The sequence below is a fragment of the Poecilia latipinna genome, unplaced genomic scaffold, assembly GCF_001443285.1.
Source record: "Poecilia latipinna isolate Pla-1442-1.1 unplaced genomic scaffold, P_latipinna-1.0 Scaffold1417, whole genome shotgun sequence".
Lineage (NCBI taxonomy): Eukaryota > Metazoa > Chordata > Actinopteri > Cyprinodontiformes > Poeciliidae > Poecilia > Poecilia latipinna.
Window position 1 is genome coordinate 12,611 of NW_015114033.1, and position 23,381 is coordinate 35,991.

The 23,381-nt window shown below is 39.3% G+C and overlaps 4 protein-coding genes across 4 annotated transcripts in view; 2 read left to right on the top strand and 2 right to left on the bottom strand.

The window, feature by feature from the left end:
* The window catches only part of ccdc36 (coiled-coil domain containing 36), a 6,757-nt gene extending 5,071 nt beyond the window's left edge, over positions 1 to 1,686 (top strand). The window contains exons 7-8 of the mRNA XM_015056912.1: positions 415 to 530; positions 622 to 1,686. Coding sequence (XP_014912398.1) covers positions 415 to 530; positions 622 to 1,341 — 836 coding nt within the window. The 3' untranslated portion in view covers positions 1,342 to 1,686. The remainder of the gene's footprint in view (positions 1 to 414; positions 531 to 621) is intronic.
* A 328-nt stretch (positions 1,687 to 2,014) lies between these two features.
* kbtbd12 (kelch repeat and BTB (POZ) domain containing 12) lies at positions 2,015 to 6,599 on the bottom strand. Its single transcript, XM_015056921.1, has 6 exons — positions 6,508 to 6,599; positions 4,265 to 5,426; positions 3,913 to 4,183; positions 3,644 to 3,794; positions 2,780 to 2,977; positions 2,015 to 2,688 (listed from the first exon to the last, which is right to left on the bottom strand). The coding sequence occupies exons 2-6, from the start codon at positions 5,335 to 5,337 to the stop codon at positions 2,519 to 2,521; spliced, it is 1,863 nt and encodes a 620-aa protein (XP_014912407.1). The 5' UTR covers positions 5,338 to 5,426; positions 6,508 to 6,599; the 3' UTR covers positions 2,015 to 2,518.
* Positions 6,510 to 16,895, top strand: LOC106962482 (solute carrier family 26 member 6). The gene is given in 21 exon segments (XM_074527717.1): positions 6,510 to 6,628; positions 6,630 to 6,661; positions 7,488 to 7,616; positions 7,702 to 7,841; positions 8,003 to 8,113; positions 8,757 to 8,932; positions 9,015 to 9,179; positions 10,434 to 10,586; positions 10,923 to 11,005; positions 11,093 to 11,240; positions 11,343 to 11,456; positions 12,112 to 12,189; positions 12,308 to 12,403; positions 12,482 to 12,588; positions 12,712 to 12,781; positions 12,871 to 12,963; positions 14,212 to 14,322; positions 14,504 to 14,935; positions 15,601 to 15,655; positions 15,735 to 15,880; positions 16,070 to 16,895. Coding segments are annotated over 21 exon segments (2,523 nt in total). The 5' UTR covers positions 6,510 to 6,571; the 3' UTR covers positions 16,097 to 16,895.
* Positions 16,896 to 17,902: 1,007 nt separating this feature from the next.
* p4htmb (prolyl 4-hydroxylase, transmembrane b) lies at positions 17,903 to 22,965 on the bottom strand. Its single transcript, XM_015056922.1, has 9 exons — positions 22,233 to 22,965; positions 22,067 to 22,148; positions 20,950 to 21,140; positions 20,767 to 20,863; positions 20,304 to 20,466; positions 20,037 to 20,222; positions 19,753 to 19,843; positions 19,479 to 19,602; positions 17,903 to 18,634 (listed from the first exon to the last, which is right to left on the bottom strand). The coding sequence occupies exons 1-9, from the start codon at positions 22,572 to 22,574 to the stop codon at positions 18,417 to 18,419; spliced, it is 1,494 nt and encodes a 497-aa protein (XP_014912408.1). The 5' UTR covers positions 22,575 to 22,965; the 3' UTR covers positions 17,903 to 18,416.
* Positions 22,966 to 23,381: the final 416 nt, after the last annotated feature.

Here is a 23,381-nt window from a genome sequence, read left to right on the forward strand (position 1 = left end):
AAACCCCCTCATATATATAAACACCAAAAGAGAAAAAAATATATATTATATATATATATATATATATATATATATATATATATATATATATATATATATATATATATATATATATATATATATATAAGTTGCAGCAGACAAAACACTAACAGCCTTCCTTCCTATATGTATGAAAATTGGAAATTTGTTTGAAATAATAATACACACAAAAACATGTTAAGGCCTTCATAAAGCACTGCTAACTATTTATAAAGATCATTCTGTAAGATTATAAGAAACATCTAACTCGTTTGATGTTGATTTGAACATCACATAAAAGGAGTTGATGCTGAATCTACAAGATTCTTGTATTCATTTTAAAATAAACCGACTGCATGGTAAGTTATGTTGTCTGTCTTTCCACTGTCACCTTAGTGAAAACTACTTTGGAGAGCCTTCAGAGAGACATTTCCCAGATGTTTGAGACTTGGGTAGACAAATTAAGCTCTCAGAAGGAAGTAATGACAGAGCTGGAGGAAAAACTGAAAAAGGTTAGCAATTTATGGTGGTATCTCATTTTTGACAGCAGTAGAAACATATCATTGTTTGATCAATAATGAGCACAAGTGTCCGTTTGTTTAGAATGGGGAAACCACATCAGAGCTTGCAACACAGCTAAAGAGCTTAAAGAGTAATCTGGAGTGTCTGAGAGGGGAGCAGGAAAGAGAACAAAAAATGCTGGAGGAGGCTCTGAAGCTGCTCAACTCTCTTGTGCCTAAGCCTTCAGATAAACCCAGTCCTAAATCGGTGTCAGACAGCGCCATTCAAACATCTCCAGAGCAGGAGCAGTCAGTGCACAACATTCTGCAGAGTAGTCAAAGTGAAGGCACACAGCTTCCAAATGTAACCTTAAACAAATGCAACCTTAAACATCAGGGTGAAACTTCCACACAAGGACACAGGCGCGTCTTCGGAAAGAGAAGACTCAATCAGAAGGGCCAAAGGTACAAAAAGAGACCGCTGGTGCTCTCTCAGAGAAGGAAGCAGTTTGTCCCGGATGAAAACACCGAACCTGTAAATCCATGCAAGAAGTCACAGAAAACATCAACTCCCCTTTATGAGATCCGTGACCAGAACACCCTGGCCGACCAGCAGAACCTCAGCTCAGGCAGCCTGACACCAGGGAAGAGAGGAAGTAGATCCGGCGTGGCCGTAGGATGCTTCATGAACCCGCCGAGCTGCTGGTCACAGGACAGCAACAGCTCAGAGTGCCTCGCTGCCATCGAACCCATCCTGGAGATGCTGAGCCCCGTAAAACAAGGAGACTTGTGGGAGTTGTTTGATTCTGAATTTTACTTTTAGAGAAAATCTACAGTCCTGAGCGCTCTTAGTTTTGTTTTCATAGGTGAAATGAGTCAAATCTGTTAACATAAAACAATATTCATTATTGCTTTACTAGAGTTATATTGGAAACTCTCCTGATTTAGTCTAAACTCAAGAATAGTTTAATAATATATAGCTTAATATAAGAACTGTGGTAATATATAAGAGTGCAGACTGACCCTCAAAGTATCACAAGCTTATTGAAATAGTCCTGTATAATTTCTTCATGGCTTACTTAAAACATTGTAGTTAAGTTTTGCATGGCTGTATCATTTAGTTCACTTACATTTCCAGTTTCAGAGTGAAAATAAAATGATAAACAAATTAAACATTTGTGTCATTTGATTAAAGCTGATAATTTCTGTGACCTAAGTTTGAATTTAAAGTACATATTAGTGTCTTCATTGTAATCTTGCAGTAATGTAACATGAGTGGTTCATTGCTTTTCCTGATTGTTTCCACATATCACTTCTTCCATTATTCGTCCCCACAATCCGCCCTCTGTCTTTCCACATCTTTTCTGTTCATCCCCCTAATTCATCCTCTACCTGTGAGGAGAAATATGTAGAAACCCTGAAAACAACACATACTTGTGCAATAATGATTTTAAAAAAATATATCATTGTGTATAATCACGCTACAGCATCCATGCTCCAAATAAAGTGCATATTTATTTCCAAAAACAATTACATTTTTATTCAGCTTCAGCAAGCATACTAAATACAGTTCAACGACTATGATGTAAAATTTTTACTATAAGAGGCGCTTCCTGTACATGGTTTGCCATTTTGCATTTGTAGTCATCAAAAACTGAATCACCTTTTCTGGGGATGTCCGAATCCAAGTTTGGTTTATATTTTATATCGAAGAAACACACATCATTATTAATCATGACAGATGTAAAGGGAATCACTTTTTTATATTTGTAAAAATAGGCAGGTTTAAATATTCACCGTGAGGCTGCAAGATTCAGGAAATCCTCTCTGGAGGAGCAATAAACACAAAATAGTATTTACAAATCACATCTCTGCCTACCAAAGTGCATTCAAGTCATTAAGCGCACACTCTCTTCCACGCAGACTAATAAGTGCATCACTGTTTAATTTCCTTTGCTGATTTCTCGCATCCAGACTCTACTCTGACTGACAGCTGTGGATCACAGTTTGACCAAGTCTGAGGGTGGGGATACGAGGCCCCTCGGATTGAGACTTGCCACCAAGCAGACATCATAGTTGTCGTGCATCAGTGCGCGCCGGGTCACCACTGTCCACCGGTTCTCCCATGGATCCAGCTCCAGTATGTCCTTTGTTAGATCGTCATGACGATCTGAGATGGAGGAGTTGACAGAAAGAAATTTTGTTGCATCTTGAAACTAATTTTAAAAAAACAACGGTCAGTGCAAATTTCCTGTCAGTACCTGCTCCTTTGTAATATCCGCAAACATAAATTTTTCCTCCCACAACTCCTGCATTGGAGGCATTAGTACGCAGTGAGAGCTGGGGACATGGGAGAGGAGGTCCATCCTTCCAGTAATCTCCATCTGGGTTGTAGATTTCCACAGCACTCAAACAATGACGTGATTGCCCACGGTCCATTCCCTCACACCCTATTCCCCCTGCAAAACACATAAGCACCAATAACTAAGTCAATGCAATTGTAATTAATTAGCAATATTAGGGATTTCTTGTTTTTTGTTGATATCAAGTATGTCTCCACAAAATACATTTTCATCCTGTAAGTCTGAGCCTTTTTGTGTCTGGTTTACTCAGGTCAACAACATAGGGCAGACGGGTCAGAGAGAGAGTTGTGGAGAAGTTTGTAGCAGAGTTAGGTTAACATTTCAAGCTAAATGCAGAAGTGTATGCATGTCAGAGTTTTTTCTTTTCATGCTGTTAGGTTTCTGCACCAATGAGGGCACGGATGATTCCATATTGGCCGTGAAGAGCAGAATATAAAGTTGAGAGAAGATATAGTTTCTTGATCATTTGACAGCATGTGTGCTGCATGAGCTCGGTGGAAAAGTTTAGTGTCTGTAGGAGTTTAAATTTTACTGAATCTGATCTTGGTGTTTGTGGTCTAGCTAGTGACTGAGTGGCTTGACTCTAGAGGGACGTTAACTATCTTTTGTTTATCACGTTAGGAGCATTGTCCTTCCAAACGTCACTATTTTTTGTTCTAATGTTACTTTATTGCCAAATGAATGAAAGTTCTAACAGTGAAGAGAAATGCATTCTAATCATTCCTAAGTTTTATAAGTTTAACTAGTCTATAACCTACCTACCTATTACAAAGATTTCCCCATTCAGCACCAAAGCACTGCAGCGGTACTTGGAGTACTTCATTGGAGCGAGCTCAGTCCATTTGTTTGTGTTTGGATTGTACTCCAGGAGGCGGTTACTAAGACGGTCCGGCTCATCATCCATACGGTATGACTGGAAGTTCAAGTGGAGTAGAGAATGAAAAGGCAGAGCAGGTGCAGACACAATAAGCTGCCCGACAAGAGTGTAATGCTCTAAGTTTCACATAACCACAGATAGATGTTAATAGTACCTGTGGAGTGCGTCCACCCAACACATAAAGGCAGTCTTTCATTCTGACCACACTGTGGTAGGCCAAAGGCAAAGGCAGAGGCGCTGCACTCCGCCAGGGCCCTCCCTGCAGAGACCACCGCTCCACACAATTTGTGATGAGAAACTGGTTCTTTAGCTTCATCTGCCCCCCCAACAGGTACAGAGTGTCTCCCAGAGACCCCAGGGCGTAGGAGTCCCGGTACTCTGCGGATGTTAGGGGTTCCCAGCTGCCCTGGGCTTCTACTTTATACCTGCAAACCCAGTCACACCAGAATTAGTTTCTCAGAGGAAAAACAAGCTTTCAGCTGGATACAATGTCATCTTATTCTTACCTGTAGATTTCAACGTTCATATCTTTCTGTCGGGCCATTCTGCGTGCACTTGCCTCTCCTGCTACAATAATGTCGTTTCTTTCAGTAACGACTCCAGCACACACGTATCCCAGAGCGTCTCCATAGCGAGGGGAGGTGATGTAGTAGGCTCGGCCAGTGGATGGGGCAAAGCAAAAGCTTCGTTCTGTGTAGTTGCCATACCTTGACCTGATCCCTCCGCCGTCATTACCAACACAGAGTAGCAGATCTGTGGTTTCCATTCCGTACCTCAGCTTCAGTTTGCGTGGCGCAGCAGAGGGGTGCATGGTCGCAGCCTCCAGTGCTTGATTCAGCATCTCCAGACATTCAGCATCAGCCAGCAGAGCCGTGTTCCTCCTCATGGCCTCTCTTAAGTAGTCGGGGTTTACCAGTGGCAGACGGACCTTCTTCAGGAGTTCAGGTAGATGCCGAGCACGGACCTCTCCATCCATCAGGGAGTTGTTCTTGACCCAGCGAAGGACAACATCTAAGATAGTTTCTTCTCTCGTCACATTGAGATCATCAGAACTCAGGAGCTTTCCAAGCTGATGGGCCTCCAGCTCCAGAACCTCCTCATTCTGGCAGACTTGGACAAAGTGCTGCCTTAGGAAGCGTTGAGCGTGATCAGCCAGCTCCTCTGCACCAAGATCACGGGCAAAGAAATACACTCCGAGACAATTGGAAGCATCCATGTTCTCAGTCATGTGCTGCCGACAGCGTGCAAAGACCTCATCCATCTGCAGGAGAAAAGCTGCAATTGATATGCCTTGCACATTGTCATTAGTGAGAGGAAGATCTGAGGTGTACATATAGTTCAGGAGGAGGGCCAGGCTGTCTGCAGGGGTGTCACGCAGGAAGATTTCCCTGTTACTGCACTCACGCAAACCACATGTGAACATGACGCGGAAGTAAGGGCTGAAGGCGGAGAGAATGACCCGGTGGCAGGGGAAGCTGATGCCCTCAGCGACCAGCACCACGTCTGTCAGATGCTCAACCTCTCTCATCTTCCTGAGCTGTTCGAGCAGCACCAGTCCATGTTTGGATGTAAGATCCATGCTTTTCTAAATGTATCAGGAAGCTGATTATTTAATTACAAGAAAACACAGGAAACTTTGCACAACCAGAATAAGTAATGTAGTGGTTTCTGAAAGACAAAAATCACAGAGAGACTTCAGTTCATTATGTTGTTTTTTGGTATACTGAAGTGTATGCAGGTGCTCATTGCACACCAAAATATTTGCAGTGATTACTCAAACAAAAACAATAATTTCTGATGATTAATCTACATGTATTATTTGTGATTTTGAATGGCTGCCTTTTAAGTGACAGCTAAGGATGGATATGTTTTTTTTTTCCTTTTATCTCAGTACAGTGCCTTTCCCATTTTTTTTCTAACCCTGGTAAAGATGTAGAACAAGCATATAATGAAATTAAAAATAGTTTTTCAAAATGTTTTTGGATAAATATTTTCCAACACATTTAACACAAATGGAACAATAAATTATATTCCAACTTTAAAACATACAGTATGTAAAATGTCTGTGAAGTATTATTTGCAAAAATAAAATGTCTCAGTTTCAGTGAGTGTCTCAGTGATATAAAATATAAACACGATTTTCTACTAAAAAAACAGTCAGTGCAATCTATACAGGTTTTGTAGAAATATATATCTATATATCTATATCTATATATATATCTATATAGATAGATAGATAGATAGATAGATAGATAGATAGATAGATAGATAGATAGATAGATAGATAGATAGATAGATAGATAGATAGATAGATATTGGCAGTGTGATTGCTCGTGCTTGAAAGTCCTGGTTGATATTTCCCAATCTGTTTACGCAAACATTTATATCCAATTACAAAAATATATATTCTTTAGCTAAAAAAGAAAAATATGCTGCATTGATGTGATTGGATTACTGTTTTGGATATAGTAAATTAGTCACATTGTTAATCTGTCATTAGATAATTACATAGAAAACAGTTTTTACATTCTATCAAGATATCAAGTTTCATCAAAATTAGGATAAATTCTAATAAAATATTTGACAAAAATGTAAATAGAAAGGCTAGAAAATCGGTTGTGACAATTAATCTTGTCATCGTAATCAAACTAATGTGTAAATTAGTCAAGCTAAACGTTTTGCATTCCACATAAAGTAATGCAGATGAGAACATTGTGTTACGTTCTGTTTGCTTGCGATAAAATCTTACCAAAGTCATCTGCTCTTCTTGACGCACTGAGTTTTCTTCGGTCTATGAAAGCCGGTAAATATCCATGTTTTTCTTCGGGCCACACGTGTTGTTGATGTTGCCGAATATGCAAGTCAGAGGACTCAGAGAGATCTGAGCAAACTCGAAGGCCAAGGTATGTAACCCCCTCCGGTGCTGCTGCCCTCTGAGCCGTTGGCCCAAAAATAGAGACAGTGTTGTTGCTGGCAGTAAGTGGGTCAAAGGAGTTTGAGTTACATAGAAAATGTAATATTTTGAAGCAATTGGGATGGCAAACGTGATCAAATTTGTTTTTATTTATAAATTGCTTTATTTGCCTTGTATCCCTACTTGTTGGGCATAATTCTCCTTCCAGTTTCTTCACCTTTGCCATGTGCATGCTACCCTAGAAGAGATTAAACCTTTGCTCTCAGCTCAGAGTCAGATTTCACGGCAGCGCTTTCCCAAGAACTGAGTACATCTTGTTTCTTCACAGGTTTCAGGTTTTTTTTTTTTAAAAAAAGATTGAACAGTAAATTGTAGCCCTGATCATTTAGGCTACTAGGAACAACAAATGTCTTCAAATCCACAGGAGAACACACTTTTGAATTTGACACACTTAAAGGTTAATTATTCAATAAAGGCTTTCTGTAATAATGTAGAAAATGTTCCATGGCCTTTCACTGCCTTCCTTTTTGTTGCTGAGTAGAAATCTTGCCAGAATGGAAACACAAAGTCAACAGAGTTTATCTTTTTTTTTTTCCTGACATCCGTTCCTTGTTCTGATCATTCATTAGTTTCAATGGCTCTGCCCACAGTGTCCTGTCTATAGTTAACCATTACACACTGCTGCATATAAAAGCAGATCCAGCTGTGCTCTGGGCATATCGAGGGGTTCATTGACTTTTGTGGACGGCTTGTAGTTTTTATGCATTTTCATAAATAGATCTAAGTTCTGAATCTGATGCTCAAATGGATTCTAGAGCAGGATCTGCGAAATATAGAGTGGAGAGGCAAGTCTTGGATGAGCAGAGACTTGAAGAGCTAACAAGGAGAAAAACATTCTCAGAAATCCACAAACCTCTGACTGATCGTTTAAAAGACACCTTCAGGTAAAGGGCTTGCTGTGTTAAAATACATCTTTCAAATGTTTTGAAGGAAAAATTATTTTGAAAATGAACATTTCTACTTTCATAGGTGCACTCTGCCAAAGCTGAAGCGAAGTGTAATGAGCAGCTGTCCTGTGCTCTACTGGCTACCAAAGTACTCGGTGTGGGACTATGGGATGCCTGACCTGGTCTCAGGGATCAGTGTGGGGATAATGCACCTGCCACAAGGTATGATAATTGTTAATTGATAAGTAAATGGATCTTGGCTGCAAGTGATTCAGGCAATGATCAAGATTAGCTTAACCTGATATCCTTTTTGACATTTGTTTACCATTTATTTCTGTATTTATTTTTTTTAATTAAGCTAAAAATTATCGTGCATTTCACAGGTCTGGCATATGCACTACTGGCTTCTGTACCTCCAGTGTTTGGGCTCTACACATCTCTCTATCCAGCTTTAATTTACTTCTTCTTTGGGACATCGCGTCATAATTCCATTGGTGAGGACAGACAAAGCCCTTAGAATAAGAGATTTAAAAGCACTCAGCATGAATGTCAATTTAATTTGGGTCTTTGAATCTTTTTTTTTTTTTGTTGAAAATCTCACTTTTTTAAAGTTCAGATTAAATTAATTTTAAAAACAATAACTGACTGTACAGGTTATAATTCATTTTCAGATTTCTCTAATCATGATCACAGTTTTAGATTTTTGGCATAAAAGCTACATCCTTATTTTTTCTAAGCATGTAAAGATTCTCCACAAAGCAATTGTTTGTCCATTATATTTAAATTGAAATTCTGTTGAGCTTCAGTTTTAGTCAGTTTGGTGTAGAAATGACTCTACTGGGCAGTGCCACTGGCTTTTCTGTAGTTTCCAGTTCACAGCAGGTTCAAGCATCTTAATCTGTCATCTGAAGGAGAGTTTTTGATTCTTCTTGTGGAAAATACTAAGAGATTAAGGTGAATACATGTAATGCATGTGTATTTATGACCCTGTGTGGATTGGAGAAAATCTTTAAAAAAATCAGACAATTCTTAAAATTCTTCATTACAATTCTTAGTTTTAAATGTCATTCAAATATGCATTTCTTGCTGAAAATGTTTATGTCACTGCATATACAGCATGTTAATTTATGTTTTTAGGTACTTTTACTGTCCTCAGCATCATGGTGGGCAGTGTGACAGAGAGACTCGCTCCCGATGAGTTTTTCTTGAAAACAAACGGGACCAATTTAACTTTAGAAATGGATGTAGCGGCCCGGGACGCTTACAGGGTGCAGGTGGCAGCCGCTACTACCTTCCTTGGAGGACTTATTCAGGTTTGGCAAACAGTGCAGAAAATACGAGAAACTCTTTTGCTTTTGCAACTTCCTGACCACATAAATGACTGTGTTTGTGTAGGTGCTGTTAGGTGTTATAAAGTTTGGTTTTGTGGGAACATATCTGTCTGAACCTCTGGTGCGGGCTTACACATCAGCTGCAGCAGCACACGCTGTAGTGGCACAACTCAAGTACCTATTTAAAGTTTCCCCGAAGCGCTTCACTGGGCCTCTGTCGCAAGTTTATGTGAGTATCATCATCTGCTCACTCTGGCTTAATGGGCTTATTTGAGCCAACATATGTGAGTACTCTTACAATTCCAACATATATGCAAAAAAAAAAAAAAAGCTAAAAATATGTTGTTCAAAAAACAACACTGACAAGCCAGACTTTATTTCTAATCTCATAAAATACTAACTGCCATTAAAACCATTTCTAAAGTCTGCGAGTTCTTTACAGCTCTGTACCTTTTTCAAAAATTCTGCACAAAGGTTTATAACATACAAACGTATGTAATTTTTAATTTGTAACTTTACAAAAATATGTTAAAGTATGTTTGCAGTGTCAGAGTCACATTTATTGGTGTGACAAGCATCAAAATACCATCAGCTGCTTCACAGCTTAACCATGAAATAATAAAATAACTGCAGAAAAAAAAAGAATAAGTCCAATAAAAAGCGTAAGATATAACAGGAACATAAATAAAGCATCTGTTAAAAAGAAAGCCCAGTCATCTTTACTTCTTAATCTCAGAAAATCCAGAAACTCACTGTTTGACTGAAAGACTCACAATCTTTAGAGAGCACATAAATGGGAAGTGGCTGCACTATTTAAGACATTAAAGCTCATAGCAGCATTTTAAACTCACAGAACCAAACAAGAAGCCAAGGAAGACAGTTCATGACAACAATAATTATATTTTATTTGTTTGTATCGGTTCAGACAAGCTGCAGGGTTCTGGACATTTTATAAATGCTGCAAGACTACCGTGTATAGTGTTGCAATAATCCAGGCAAGTGGTGGTAAAAGCATGACTAACCTTCTTGAGATCTTTGAAAGATAAGGCTTAACTGGAGCTGGATTTTATAGCACTACTACTCTGTTTATCTGACTTAGCTGGCTATTATTACGCCTAGATTTCTTGAGGAACCAAACAAGAAAATAGACTTTCTGGATCAACCGTTCAGTTTAACCAGCAGGTTGACCTCATTGCTGTCAACATAGCAATGGAAAGCAACATTGTGCTTCCTGAAGATGAACTCAAGAGGCAACATGTTCAAAAATAAAAGCAGGAGAACAGTGGGGGAGTGTGTTGAATAAAAGAGACTCCTGCATTAGCTTTGAAAGTAGTTGCTTTTTTGGTTTTACCTCAGACAAATAACAATAAATCACAATAACGATGAAGCAGCTTCTAGTTTAAAGACCTCTGTTTCAGCATTTTGGGGCCCACTTCGAAGGATTACTAACTTTCCTTCTGCTTCGTCTTGTTTCGATTTTCAGACTCTGGTGGACCTTTGCCTCTCGCTGCCAAAAACTCATCTTCCCACTCTGCTGGTCAGCTCTGTAACAATCGTTCTCCTGACTGGAGCGAAGGAGCTCAACTCGTTTCTGAGCACAAAGCTGCCGGTCCCCATTCCTGTGGAACTCATCACAGTCAGTGGATATAAAGACACACTCTTTGGCCTCTATTTGCTTTATCAACACTGTGTGTATGTGTGTGTGTGTATGCACTGCTCAGTGCTGCTGATGATGCATCAGTAAAAAAAAAAAAAAAAAAAAGCATAGTTGCAGTGGAAATAAGCAGCTGATTCAGCAGTAATGGAAGGACTTCCACATTTATGCACTTCACTGCAGAAATCTGTGCTATATGGCTAATAATTAGGTCCACACCTGGTCCATGATTGACTATATTTCAATGAGTAATGTCTGGGGATGGAACAGTGTTGTGAAATATGGTTGTTTTTAATTAATGTCGTATCATTTCTTTAGATTGTAGCAGCGACTCTGTTATCGTCCACTATAGACCTGAACAACAACTACAGTGTTTCAGTTGTTGGAGAGATCCCGAGTGGGTGAGTGTTTTGGATTTAGATTAGGCTGCTGTCATATATGCTGAGGCTTTTTTTTCCCACCACTTTTGCATTTTTCTTCTTCCCCAGTTTAAGCGCTCCCTCTGTGCCCAACCTGAGTCTTTTTGGAGACGTTATCGGTGACGCCTTTGCTCTGGCCATTGTTGGTTATGCTGTATCTATTTCGCTTGGGAAAACATTTGCACTGAAGCACGGATACAAGGTGGACAGTAACCAGGTGAGTCTGTTCTCACATCAAGCTGTTTAACCTATCTGCTTTTATTCTTCTTTTGTATTTCCTTGCATTATCGACTCATTCTTCTTCTCCACCGTGGTGCAGGAGCTGGTGGCGCTGGGTCTCAGTAATGCAGTGGGAAGCTTCTTCCAGTGTTTCTCTGTCTGCTCCTCCATGTCTCGAAGTCTCGTCCAGGAGACCACCGGAGGAAAAACTCAAGTGAGTAAGCAACAGCAGACAAGATTTAAATTAGCTGTATTTTCCCATTATAAGTCATTCTGCAGTTTCTGAAATAGAAAAGAAAACTTCTAGTTGCAAGCCAAAAGAAAACCCAAGCAAACAAATGAAACATGACATGTTTAAATGAGCTGTAAAAACACTTTTGTTTGCTAAAGCTTCTCCATAAGGAACAAAGTGAAATAGTTTTAAAGCAACAAATGACATGAGAATGTAAATATTACTTGTTTCTTCAAGGCAAATTATTCTGCAGGTGATACAGCACCTTACATTTTGCATTAAGTGGAAATAGGAAATTATTTCTTTCCATAAATATACGAAGTATTCAGTACGTGTTTTTCACCATTTGAGATTTTGCATACTGTTTTCCGCTTTCAAATTGTAGCATTTTTCCTAAAATATATAAATCAGGCATGTCATAAGTTAAATATACTGAATTATATTAAGAAGTAAAAGTGATTGTTTTAACTTGAATGGTTCTAGAATAAGTACTGTAAATGTCAGCTTCAGCAGTTTATTCAAATCTATTAATCCTTTTGTTTGTTCAACCTACTATATAATTATATCTAATTTATTCTGACAAAACTGACTGATCTGTTACACACATGTAATAAAACTTCTGGTGCCGTTCTTGTAGATGGCTGGAGTGGCCTCTGCTCTGATCGTACTGGTGACGATACTAAAACTTGGGATGTTATTCCAGGAGCTGCCAAAGGTCAGATATTTTCCTCTCTTTTACAACTGCAACATATTTGTCAGTTCGTATCCAGGACACAAGCGTTAGCGAGGTCACACTCTGGCTTAGGTCTAATTAAGTGTGTTGCTTAGTTTAGGCCGTCCTCGCATCGATTGTCCTTGTGAATTTGAAGGGCATGTTCAAGCAGTACTCTGACGTCGTTACACTGTGGAGGAGAAGCAAAATCGATCTGGTGAGATGTTGTGATTTGACAGGGACTTTAATGTTTGAGTGGCGTCATGACGGACCTTTTGATTTCTGCGACCCCCAGGCGGTTTGGTTAGTGACTTGGGTGTCAACGATGCTGCTGAATCTGGACCTGGGTCTGGCTGCGTCCATCGCCTTTGCTCTGTTCACGGTTACCTTCAGGACTCAGATGTAAGATTCTTCATCACCTTATGCAGGATATCCCACATCAAAGTGTTCTTCAGAGATTCGACACACTGTCCCACAACGCAGACAAATGACAAATAAATACATGTTTCAACTTCTGTTAATTAGGCCGACATACTCTGTTCTGGGAAATGTTCCTGGTACAGAACTCTATGTGGACATAGAGACACACAGAGAGGTGAGACAAACATGCAAAAAGCCAAAAATAGATGGGGGGTTTTCTGCTCTGGCTGCAAAATAAGCTGGTGATATTTATGTATGTGACAGGCCAGAGAGGTTCCAGGTGTTACTATTTTCCGTTCCTCTGCTACAGTTTATTTTGCCAACGCTGAACTCTACCTGGAGGCCCTGAAAGAAAAGGTTGGTCCTTTTTCTTTCTGTTCTTTTGTTAATTATCCAGTTATTTTTGTTCACACTATTTTGTTTTTTGACTTATATTGACAAATTAATTAGTTATTTTATTGTAAAAGACCAGAATTCAGTAATATTTTTATTTAAAGGATGTCGTTTCTTCTCTGACATGTATTTTCTGGGGCATGTTTTAAATATTTTGTGGCAACACCTCAGTCAACAACACAAAGAAACTACTTTGGTAATAAAGATAAGGTATAGATGAGATGCAATTCTTTATGGTATGATTTTGTAAAAAGCAGGAGTAAATTACAGTGTTTTCTCTCTCCTTCTGCTTTGCTGTAAATCTCCTATTATTTCCTCCAGGTTAAGGGACAGGCAAACAAACATTTCATCTTGAGTCACCAGCTAAGTCAGCCTAGATAGTTAAAACACTGCAATAAGGATATAAAACAACAGGCAGCTCAGCGTCTAGTCGACTTGTAAAAACACCAGCTGAGCTACAAAAAATTCCACTTCCAGAAATCTTGAGTTTAACAACCAGCTAGTTTCTTTTTGTTTCACATGTTTAGAGGTTCCATCTTTTCTGTTCAGCAGACTCTTAAAATCAGTTAAAGATCCATGCTTGCTCAGCCATACTTGTATAAAAACTATACTGGCTTTAGTTTTTCTTATGTTTGTTTTCTTGTGGATGTTTTTATGTTTCTCCTTTTATGACTCAAAAACTTCCTTTGTTTTTATGTTTTCCGTGTCCTGAGACTTTTATGGTCTTCATATCTTATCTTGTAGAATGTTTTGTGACTTTGTCTCAGAAGCACAATATTCATTCATTCATTCATTCATTCATTCATAGTTCTACCTTGGTTCCTTGGTTTAAATGTTCCATATAATCACTATGTTGGTAAATTTAAAGACAACTGATGTTGGATTTTTTTTTAAACTTATGACAAAGTAATTTAACCCATATATCATGTTCAGGTCTGGTTAGAAAACATAAGATTATTATTTGATCATTTCTTGTTTATTATAATTGTCTTTCAGACAAAAATGAGTATTTGGTGGTTAAATGAAAAGTGACAAAGAATACTGAATGAACAACTTGAAGTAAAAATCGGGAGAAGATAAAAATGGATGTCAGATATTTACTTTAATCTTTTTTTTTATGGGAGTTTTTATAGCATATAAGTTTACCAAAACATCCATTTCTTGTTTCTGTTGTTTAACTGTGATGTTAATTTAATGTTGACCTGTTTGCAGAGTGGGCTTGACATTGGTAAAATGATTATCTATAAGAGGAGGCAGGAGGCCAAACAGAGGAGAAGAGAAAGGAGAGCTAAAAGACGAGCAAAGAGGCAGGCTAAAGGAGAGGTGGGAAATGTCCAGCATAAAGCACAAATGTTGATTTTTTTTTTTTTATTCAGTTTTAATATTTGAATTTTTACTGTGAGGTTTATGGCAACTTAAATGCAAAAACAAGACATTCATAATATCTGCACTCTACACAGATTTAACCAAAGCTTAAACTACTCCCTTTTCTCTGATTATTCAGAAACGGGCACAGAAAGCAGCTGAACAGCATTCTGGGCCTCCGGAGATCTCAGTGGAGGAGGACGAGGCAGACGACTGGAGAGAGACACACATAGACATGACAGCTACAGAGGAGGAGGAACAGAGCCGGACCGAAAGGGGGAACGGGACAGTGTTTGTGATCCCAACTGCTCCCCAGACGCCCGACGGTTGCTCCAGGTGGGAATACCTCAAAGGAGGACATCCAGACAGCACCAGTTTGGGTTGGATGTCGGAGCTGCAGGACGGGGACACCACCACTCTGGGCTCCAGCAGCGAGGACACTCTGAGTCGGGATCTAGAGCAGGTGTCTCTCGGGTCTCTGGGGAAGTGGACGTGGGACATTCACTCCATCATCCTTGACCTATCCACGGCTAACTTCATTGACACCGTGGCCATACAGACACTGAAAAATGTAAGTAATAAAGAAATAAAAGAACCTGGTCATGTCCCTTTACTGGAAGGGTTTATTGACTGAGCTCTTGCTCAGCCATCAACTTCACGCTCTCTGCCAGTTTTCCCGTTCAATAAAAGATAAATTGGGCTCAGGCTGTACTAGTACTTGTTTTCCTCAGCAGAGCAATTAAGAAGTTCTTGTTGACGATGCCTTTGTGCAGTTTATTTGTTATTCTTTGCCACGTCCCGACTCTGAAAACATGAAGACTTCTTTATGTTTATGACAGGTGTTATGGCAGTCTTATGCACACCCCTTCAAATAAAGTGCTACCCATTATTGTATTAGACCGATACGAATTGAATTTGCACCAAATTAGATTAGAATTAAATGGATATAAACTAAATCTGTTTGTGTTGTGAAATACCTAATGATGACGTTTGGTGTAAATCAGCTCTACGAAACTTTTTTATGCTGTATATACATATTTAAATATTTTTTAAAAAAATTAAAGAAGGCTTAACATGTTATGGGCAATTTTACACTAGTACATATGTATATGTACTAGTGTAAAATTTCACCTTGTTCTGTTTGTTTATTGCTGAAATCATCAAAATAAAATAAAAATATTTTAAAATTAAAAACACTGACTGAAGAAAACTCTCCTCTATTTTCTGTGGTAACAGATCTTCCGGGACTTCAGTGAGATTGATGTGGATATCTACTTTTCTGGATGTCAAGGTGAGTGAAACTCACTTTTCTAAAGCTGCTCTTTAAGAATTACATTTTGTCATCTCCTGACTCCCTTCCTTCTTTACAGCGTCTGTTGTAGAACAACTGGAGCGTGGTGATTTCTTCTCGGAAACTCTAAGAAAACAGCATCTTTTTGTGTCCGTTCACGATGCTGTGCTCTACTGCCTCAACCATCGTGGGGCAGCATCGCTTCCCAGATACGACCCAACGCAGGCGAGTAAAAGAGGATGATTCACAGGTCACGTGCAATGAGTCCAGAAATAACACACAAATATCTCACCATTCATTGTCTGTGTGGCTTTTTACAGTGATTACAGTTTTTTATTATTACTGGGCTGAAATTTCTGATGTCACACCCATGTTTGTTTCATGTACTGACTTTCTAAAAATTGTCTGTTACAGGCCCTGCAGTGCGGCACAAAATTTTAAAGGCAACAAGATATCAAACGAAAAGGAAAAGATGAATGTGAAGGAAGCTGTTAAATTTCATTTGGAGGTAAATGAACATGAGCAGAATGTTAATCAGGCATTAACTAGCTATATAAAACACACAGTGCAGTGCAGGAGTCAACGTTTATTTCTTCATGTTTTGACTTTTTTAATCCTCTAAACTTGTTGGTTCCAGGTCTTCTGGTGGATTTTTAGTAATTTTTTGGACTTTGTAACTCATGTTCTGTTTAGTATCTGTCTATTGTTTTTGTTGATCAAACTTCTAACTACATTGATTTTGTTCAAACAGCCGTCAGAACTGACAGAATGAACCTGTGTTGTTGTTACAGATAACACTAAACCTGTTTCAGATGTGATCTTTGGGCATCTTGTTACCAGCAACCTTTCACACATTTGTTCATATTTCTAAATCTTACAAGTTTGTTGTGTTGCACAAAACATGTTTATTTTTGCACCGATGGTATGGTTCCTAAATTTCAACATTAATCTGCAAAGAAAAAAAAATACTATAATAATTTGAAAAGTTAAAGTAGATTTTAATGTGATAGCATGTTCTCACAATGATTTTTTTTCTAATTTACTTAGATTTTTTTTAACAAAAATAAAAAGTCACAATTAGTAGCAACTTTAATGATTCCTGCAAAAAAAAAATCTAAATTGGTACTCTTTAAGTCTAATTAAGTGCTAGATCAATTTTAACATTAAAATCATGATTTTATTCTTCCCTGGGCTTTAATTTTGATGAGACCCATAACCATTCTTCATCAAAATGGGAAAATTGCATGTGTTACATAAATATCATGAAGTACATGCCATTCATTTAAATCAGGAAATAACTGCGAGAGCAAATTAGCACCTCCTAAAAACAACTTTAAAAAGTCAAACTTTAACAACTCAGCCTAGAGCCACATTTATCTCGTCACTGCATGCAGTGGAAGCACAACGTTAAGGAAGATAAAAATGATCTTATAAAGCAACTGATGGAAAACTGCAACATTATGCTGCTGAAAAATATGTTCTATGAAATTCTTCCTATCTAATTTTTCATCTGAAATTGATAAAGTGCTGAAAGCTGAAAACTTATAATGAAAATGAACTGATCCTTTAGATACTGCATCAAATCTTCCCTGCTTCTGAAAGACGCAACTTTCAAATCCTGCTTATTTGATGGAGTTGAAGATCACACAGTGTAGAACATGCAATCATTAAAAGGTACTAGAACTGGTCAGAATACATATGAAAAGCAGCCAAAGTCAAAAATTTGATTTTACAGATTAAAAGAAGGTCTGTTACCTCAGTAGAAACACATTAAGCACACAGTTTAAATCCTTTGCGCCTTGTACTTTTGCTTATGTCTTTGTTTTCATTTTATTGTCATGATAAAATGTTATTTAAGCATATTTAAAGTATTGTTGGAAAAGAAGGATTCAGAGGACAGTTGAGTTTCATTACATTTTAATGGAAGAGTGAGAGAGTGCATTTTTAGTAATTATTTAATAAATAAATAAAATTAACTCTGGACATCATTTTCATTCATTGTGCATTCTAGAAGTAAAACAGTAGTACTGTACTGAAGAGACATAGACAAGGCATCATGCATCACACTGAGAGGTGTGAGCTTCTTTTGGTAACGGCAGCTGTCACAATTTTCTAGTGCAAATGTTTGCTTGTAGCCACAGCAAAACCTTTTAAATTATGCATGCAAAGAAATGTGTCATTTTAAGTTAACGTGTGTAACATTTAGAGGAATCTACTGGCAGAAAGGCAAGATATCACAATAATATAAGAAACACTGTGCTATTATTGAAAAAAAAGAGAAGATGTTTACATATAGATTGTTTGAGTCGCATTTTTGCAGGTTCCTGCAGTATTTTTAGAGTGGATCAGACAAACCCTGACGATGTTTATAATTTTAAAAATACGTTTTCTCTTTGACAGCTGCTGATATTGACCTACAGGGTCTGAAAGATGAGTTTCAAAAAGGGGAGAAAAAAAAAAGAATCAACAGCATGCACTTGGAAACTTTGCCACTAGATGTCACTAAACCCTACACACTGTGAAACATTTAAAATGTACAATTCTTCCACAGGCTCTAGTGCAACACTCCTACAGTGGGAAATACAAGTAGAATCATACACAAAATAAACAGACTGTTGTACAAAAGGATCTATTTCCCACAGTGAACTTGTTCCCTGAATAAATCTCAACTCTGCAAAATGGTCCAAAAAATGCTGTGCACAGGAAAGAGGAAGAGGTGGAGGATTTTGTTGTTGAACATATGAATGTATTGGTGTAGGAGCTACAAGTCCTGATGGATGCTGGGATTCTGTACGTCTGCATTCGAAGGCAGATCGTCGTCGTTCTCATCGTCTGGCAGCTGTGAAACCAACTGCTGGTAGCGAGCCTGGCGCTGGTAATCTGGATCAACATTGATCCATTTATTGGCTACCCACTTAGTGCCGCGGGTGACCACACAGCCTCCATGCAGAGCGTACTCATCCTGCTCTCCTACCCAACCTGACAAGAAAACAAAAACAGAGATGCTTGATTTACGTTTAGAGATGTAAACACCATAAAACATCCTTTAAAGGAAAGAGATATTCCTACAATTTTGAAAACAATTTTAATCAACATTTTCTTTGCTTCCTAAACTAGTATTGCAAGAAAATCTGGATTTAGTACAGGAATAAGAACATGTCGAATGTCATGAAACTTTTGCACATTATTTAATATTTTCTGATATTTAGTTAATTATAGAGAATAAACACATAGCCATTTTGTAAAAAATAAAACGGCTAACAATTCTTTGAAATCTTCCCATGAACATTAATCAGCCCCAATTTTCTGAACTTAAAATGAGGGAAATCCTAGCTAATGCAAAATATGAGTGCAAAAATGCTGTTAATATCTAGTTCAAGCAAGTGATTTTGAAGCAGGAATTGACAACAGTTTGGTGATTTCGTGAGGCAGATGCAAAATCCAAAGTTCACAGCATCTCTTGTTGGGTTTAACATTTCAAAAATCTACAAGCAGACAAGTCATGTACAAATGCGGTAATGTAGACTCTCTGAAAGAGCAGTGGTGAACAATATCGTTAAAATAATTCAAGTGGTTAAGGAAGAAAATGCAACTAGATCCAGTGCAGTGAAGCCTTGGGCAAACCCTTACCTACAATATCAAATAGAAACTGGGGACAATAAAACATTTTAGGAACATGTGGAGTGAGAAAAAATGTAAATAAAATAGTGTTCAACAATGAAAACGTAACCTTTGAAACGAAAAACTTACATTTGAAATGAAATGGAATCGTTGCAAAAATTATTCCTAAAAAAAAAAAAAGCATGTGCTATAATTTCCGCACCTCTTCCATCGGAGAGGTAGTTGTACCAGAAAACAGCCATCCCTTTGGTGGGTTTCACTCGGAGGTTGCTCTTGTCACAGTTTCTTCTGGTGTCCATCAGATCCACATCATTCTGTATCAGAGACTAAAACACAAACTGGAACTAAGTGGAACAGTTTCCTTCATGCCAAGCACAACCACTCGCTGACAAACACGTGAGTTAGCACAGACGTGAAACCCATTCACTCTGTACACTTTTTTCCCCCCCCAACTCTCTTCGGACACATTTACGCACCACTTCATCATAGGTCCTGTTGTCTGCCACAGGGAATGCGGTCTCCCCGCCCCCATCAACAGAGTTCAGGTAGAAGAGAACTGTGATGTACCTAAGTGTGCAACACAGGTTTAAATTGACACACACATGTATGGTGCAAACGAACACGCACGCATGCACGTACAGGCAGTTAGCAAACCAGTAGCAGACGCGCAACGTCGAGTCACACAGCTGTCACACTGCACAGTTCAGTAACGACGTCAGACAGATGAAATCCCAGCCGAACGTTTCTGTCAGTGCCTCACCTGCAGGAAGTCTCAAAGGGAGTGGAGGTGTTTGCTGCAAGGCGTGTGTGTGTGCATGCTGTTTCAGGGTAGACCGGCCCGCTGTCATGGTGGGCGTGGTAGTGTCCCCCCTCCTCATATCGAACCACCTGAAGTGGCTCACTCAGGTCCACTAACGCGGCCGGCAGCCGAGTGAGGCGAGTGACCCTTTAGTGGGAGAACAGCCAGCTCTAAACATATAGGGAGCAGCAACCTCTGAATCATCAGCTGCAGTTTAGACTTGCTCACCTCTCTTTGATTTCCTGGAGGACCCGATGGGCTCCTTTGCCCTGATAGAGCCAGGTGTGCCGGCTGTTCCGAACCAGCTGACTCCTTTTCACCCCTCGCTCCAGCAGGAAGCGCTGGAAGGCGTCGCTGCTCAGTAGCCGAAACTCTTCCTGGCTCAGCAAACCTATCACCATGACAACAGTAATTTACCAAAACACATTTGTACAGAAATTATAGATGAGTCCAACAAACCTCCATAAGGCTTCAAACTGGAAAAGACTATTGGAAATCCTTATGACTGCAAAGTTTTACAACCAAAGAAAAATAAAAAATAAAATTGCTTTATATAAATTGAATGATGTGAATGCTGATGCTGCTTGTTTCCTTCACAGTAGGTCTGAAACTCCCCCTTTTTATTCTTAGAGGAAATCTACATTTTCTTTAAAACCCAGCAGTTATGACGAAATACTACAGAGTTTCTTACCGTCACCATCCTTATCGGCTTTGAGCCCGTCATAAATTTCTCGCAGGTTCTCTGGAGTGAGCCAGATGCCGTCCCTCACTCTGGAATGAGTCAGTATCTTTGAGGCACAGCCGTAAAGACGGCGTGAGATATTTCACTCTTAGGAGAAATAAATAACTTTCAAATCCACAAGCTGACATACACCTCATGAAGCTGCAGCTGTCCGTCCTGGTTGATATCGAGAAGGTTAAAGATCTCTTCGGGGCTCAGGTCCAGCTCTTTCGCCAGCTCCTCTTGACCTTCTTGTACCATCAGCTGACTCTCCATCAGACCCTTCAGCTGAGCGAGCTGCATCACCACGCGGCACTCGTCCTCCGACAAAAACCCAGGGATCTCTGCATAAGGCAACAATATACATTTATAAACATAGATATTTCTAAAATAAATCTAGGTAGGTTTACATTTTGTGTTAAGATTTTTTGCTACAATGGTGCTTTGCTAATGCAGACCCAATTAAAAGTACAAAAATTTAGACCTTTCAAAACAAACATTAAAACAAGCCTAATGCTATCTTTGTATGTTCTTCGGTAATTGTTTTGGGAAACAAAAGTACTTTTAGGGATAGTTTTAATACACTATGCTTTTTATGGTGTATTAAATAAAAATACACCATAAATATTACTTCACTGATATTACTTTGAAGTATTGCTGCACTCGAGTAAACTTCACTGAATCAAGAACAGAAACATTCAAACCAAAATAATATTATAGAATATTATTCTAGTATGTTATAACATTATCATAATTAATATGTTTTCTGTTATACTTATTGACTATTAATTCAGGGTACCTGAACAATTTTGATGATTTCAGGCTCCCAGCTTTGTTGAAACAGTTTGTGTTTTGCTTCTTGTCCCAACATGATTTTGGAACATTAAAGGCCTGGAAGAGCAACTTTGTAATATATTTACTTGACTGGCCTGACCTTAACCAGACATGTCATCTTTAGGATAAATCAGGCCAACATCAGGCTCGGACTGATGAAGTGTCTCCTTGTCCAACATCAGTGTCTGACCTTATAAATGAGCTTCGGGGAGGAGGGTAAAGCGTTACCACAAACAATCTCCTAAACCTCGAGGAAAGCCTTCCTAGAAATTTCTAAGCATTTATAATAAGGTTGGACTGAGATCTTATTAAACCCTCATTGCCTTCATGTTCATGAAGGCAATACTTTTAGCAACTGTAATCTTGCAATTAACATGCAAATGTTTGTCCCTATGCTTGGCTATTAGAGGCTCCCATGGTTATTTGTTCTTCTCACCAAACAGCAGCGGTTTCAGGCTCAAAGTCTTCATCTCATGCACTCTCCCTGGCACCAGAGACACCTTCTGGACATGTCCCACCTAAAACATACATCGGCGCTACGTTTACGTGCAGCAGGTCAAATAAAAACTCAAAAGAGAGACTCATCATCGCATATCTCTCACTCGTATCCCCTCGATTCTCGTCAAGGAAACATCCCGCACAAAGTCGGGCTTCGATGGCGACGGACGTCGCGCTTCCGAGCGCTGGGGTTGGCCACCTCCGGTGGGAGCGTCGCTGCTTGAGCTGGCGTCCTCCTGCCCGCTGCTGTAGTGCACGTAAAACAGCAGCGCTAAGACATTAATGATGTAGACATGAAAAAACACCATCACGACCACGAAGTACGAGCGGGAGCACACGCTGCTCTTGTGGCAGGGCAGACGATCGCAGGGCGGCCGGAGCGGCAAGGTCGGGCTCCCGGACGGAGACGCGTCCTCAGCGTCTGTGTTCTCCTGGTTGTCCGTCATTTTTGGAATATTAAAAAAAAAAAAAGAGTTCAATGTTTCGTTGCAGCTAAAACCGTTGAGGTGTTAAAAGGGCAATCTGCGAGCGGTGTTTGCACGGAAGCAGTAGGTGTACTGAGTGACATATGTGGAGTTTAATTTGAAAAGGCGCAGAAAATCCTTTAAAAAGCGCCGATTAAACTAAGGTTCTTATCCGCTTATAGAGATCGGAGAACAGAAAAAAAAGACGCTTCTTGATCAACATAGTGTCTTTCAAGCAGCTGTCAAGAAGTGCGTGGTGATCTGCAGCTCCGCAGGCTCGGACAGTCTTGTTTACACTGCAGTCAGCAGCGCACTGCGCATCCCAAGCCACGGTGGATAACACCTCACCTCCTCCTCACATGAACACCAGGAGAGGAAGGCCGAAGAATCAGCCTTCCTCTCCTGGTGTTCATGTGAGGAGGAGGTGAGGTGTTATCCACCGTGGCTTGGGATGCGCAGTGCGCTGCTGACTGCAGTGTAAACAAGACTGTCCGAGCCTGCGGAGCTGCAGATCACCACGCACTTCTTGACAGCTGCTTGAAAGACACTATGTTGATCAAGAAGCGTCTTTTTTTTCTGTTCTCCGATCTCTATAAGCGGATAAGAACCTTAGTTTAATCGGCGCTTTTTAAAGGATTTTCTGCGCCTTTTCAAATTAAACTCCACATATGTCACTCAGTACACCTACTGCTTCCGTGCAAACACCGCTCGCAGATTGCCCTTTTAACACCTCAACGGTTTTAGCTGCAACGAAACATTGAACTCTTTTTTTTTTTTTAATATTCCAAA

Bases quoted from the DNA above. Each gene is read 5' to 3' on its own strand.
- kbtbd12 (XM_015056921.1), bottom strand. From the start codon at position 5,337: ATGGATCTTACATCCAAACATGGACTGGTGCTGCTCGAACAGCTCAGG. The intron at 4,184-4,264 runs GTAAGAATAAGA...CTGGGTTTGCAG, and splicing joins ATGAACGTTGAAATCTACAG to GTATAAAGTAGAAGCCCAGG. The intron at 3,795-3,912 runs GTACTATTAACA...TTGAACTTCCAG, and splicing joins TGGGTGGACGCACTCCACAG to TCATACCGTATGGATGATGA.
- p4htmb (XM_015056922.1), bottom strand. From the start codon at position 22,574: ATGACGGACAACCAGGAGAACACAGACGCTGAGGACGCGTCTCCGTCC. The intron at 22,149-22,232 runs GTGAGAGATATG...TGTATGTTTTAG, and splicing joins CGAGAATCGAGGGGATACGA to GTGGGACATGTCCAGAAGGT. The intron at 19,603-19,752 runs GTGCGTAAATGT...TTTGTGTTTTAG, and splicing joins ACAGGACCTATGATGAAGTG to TCTCTGATACAGAATGATGT.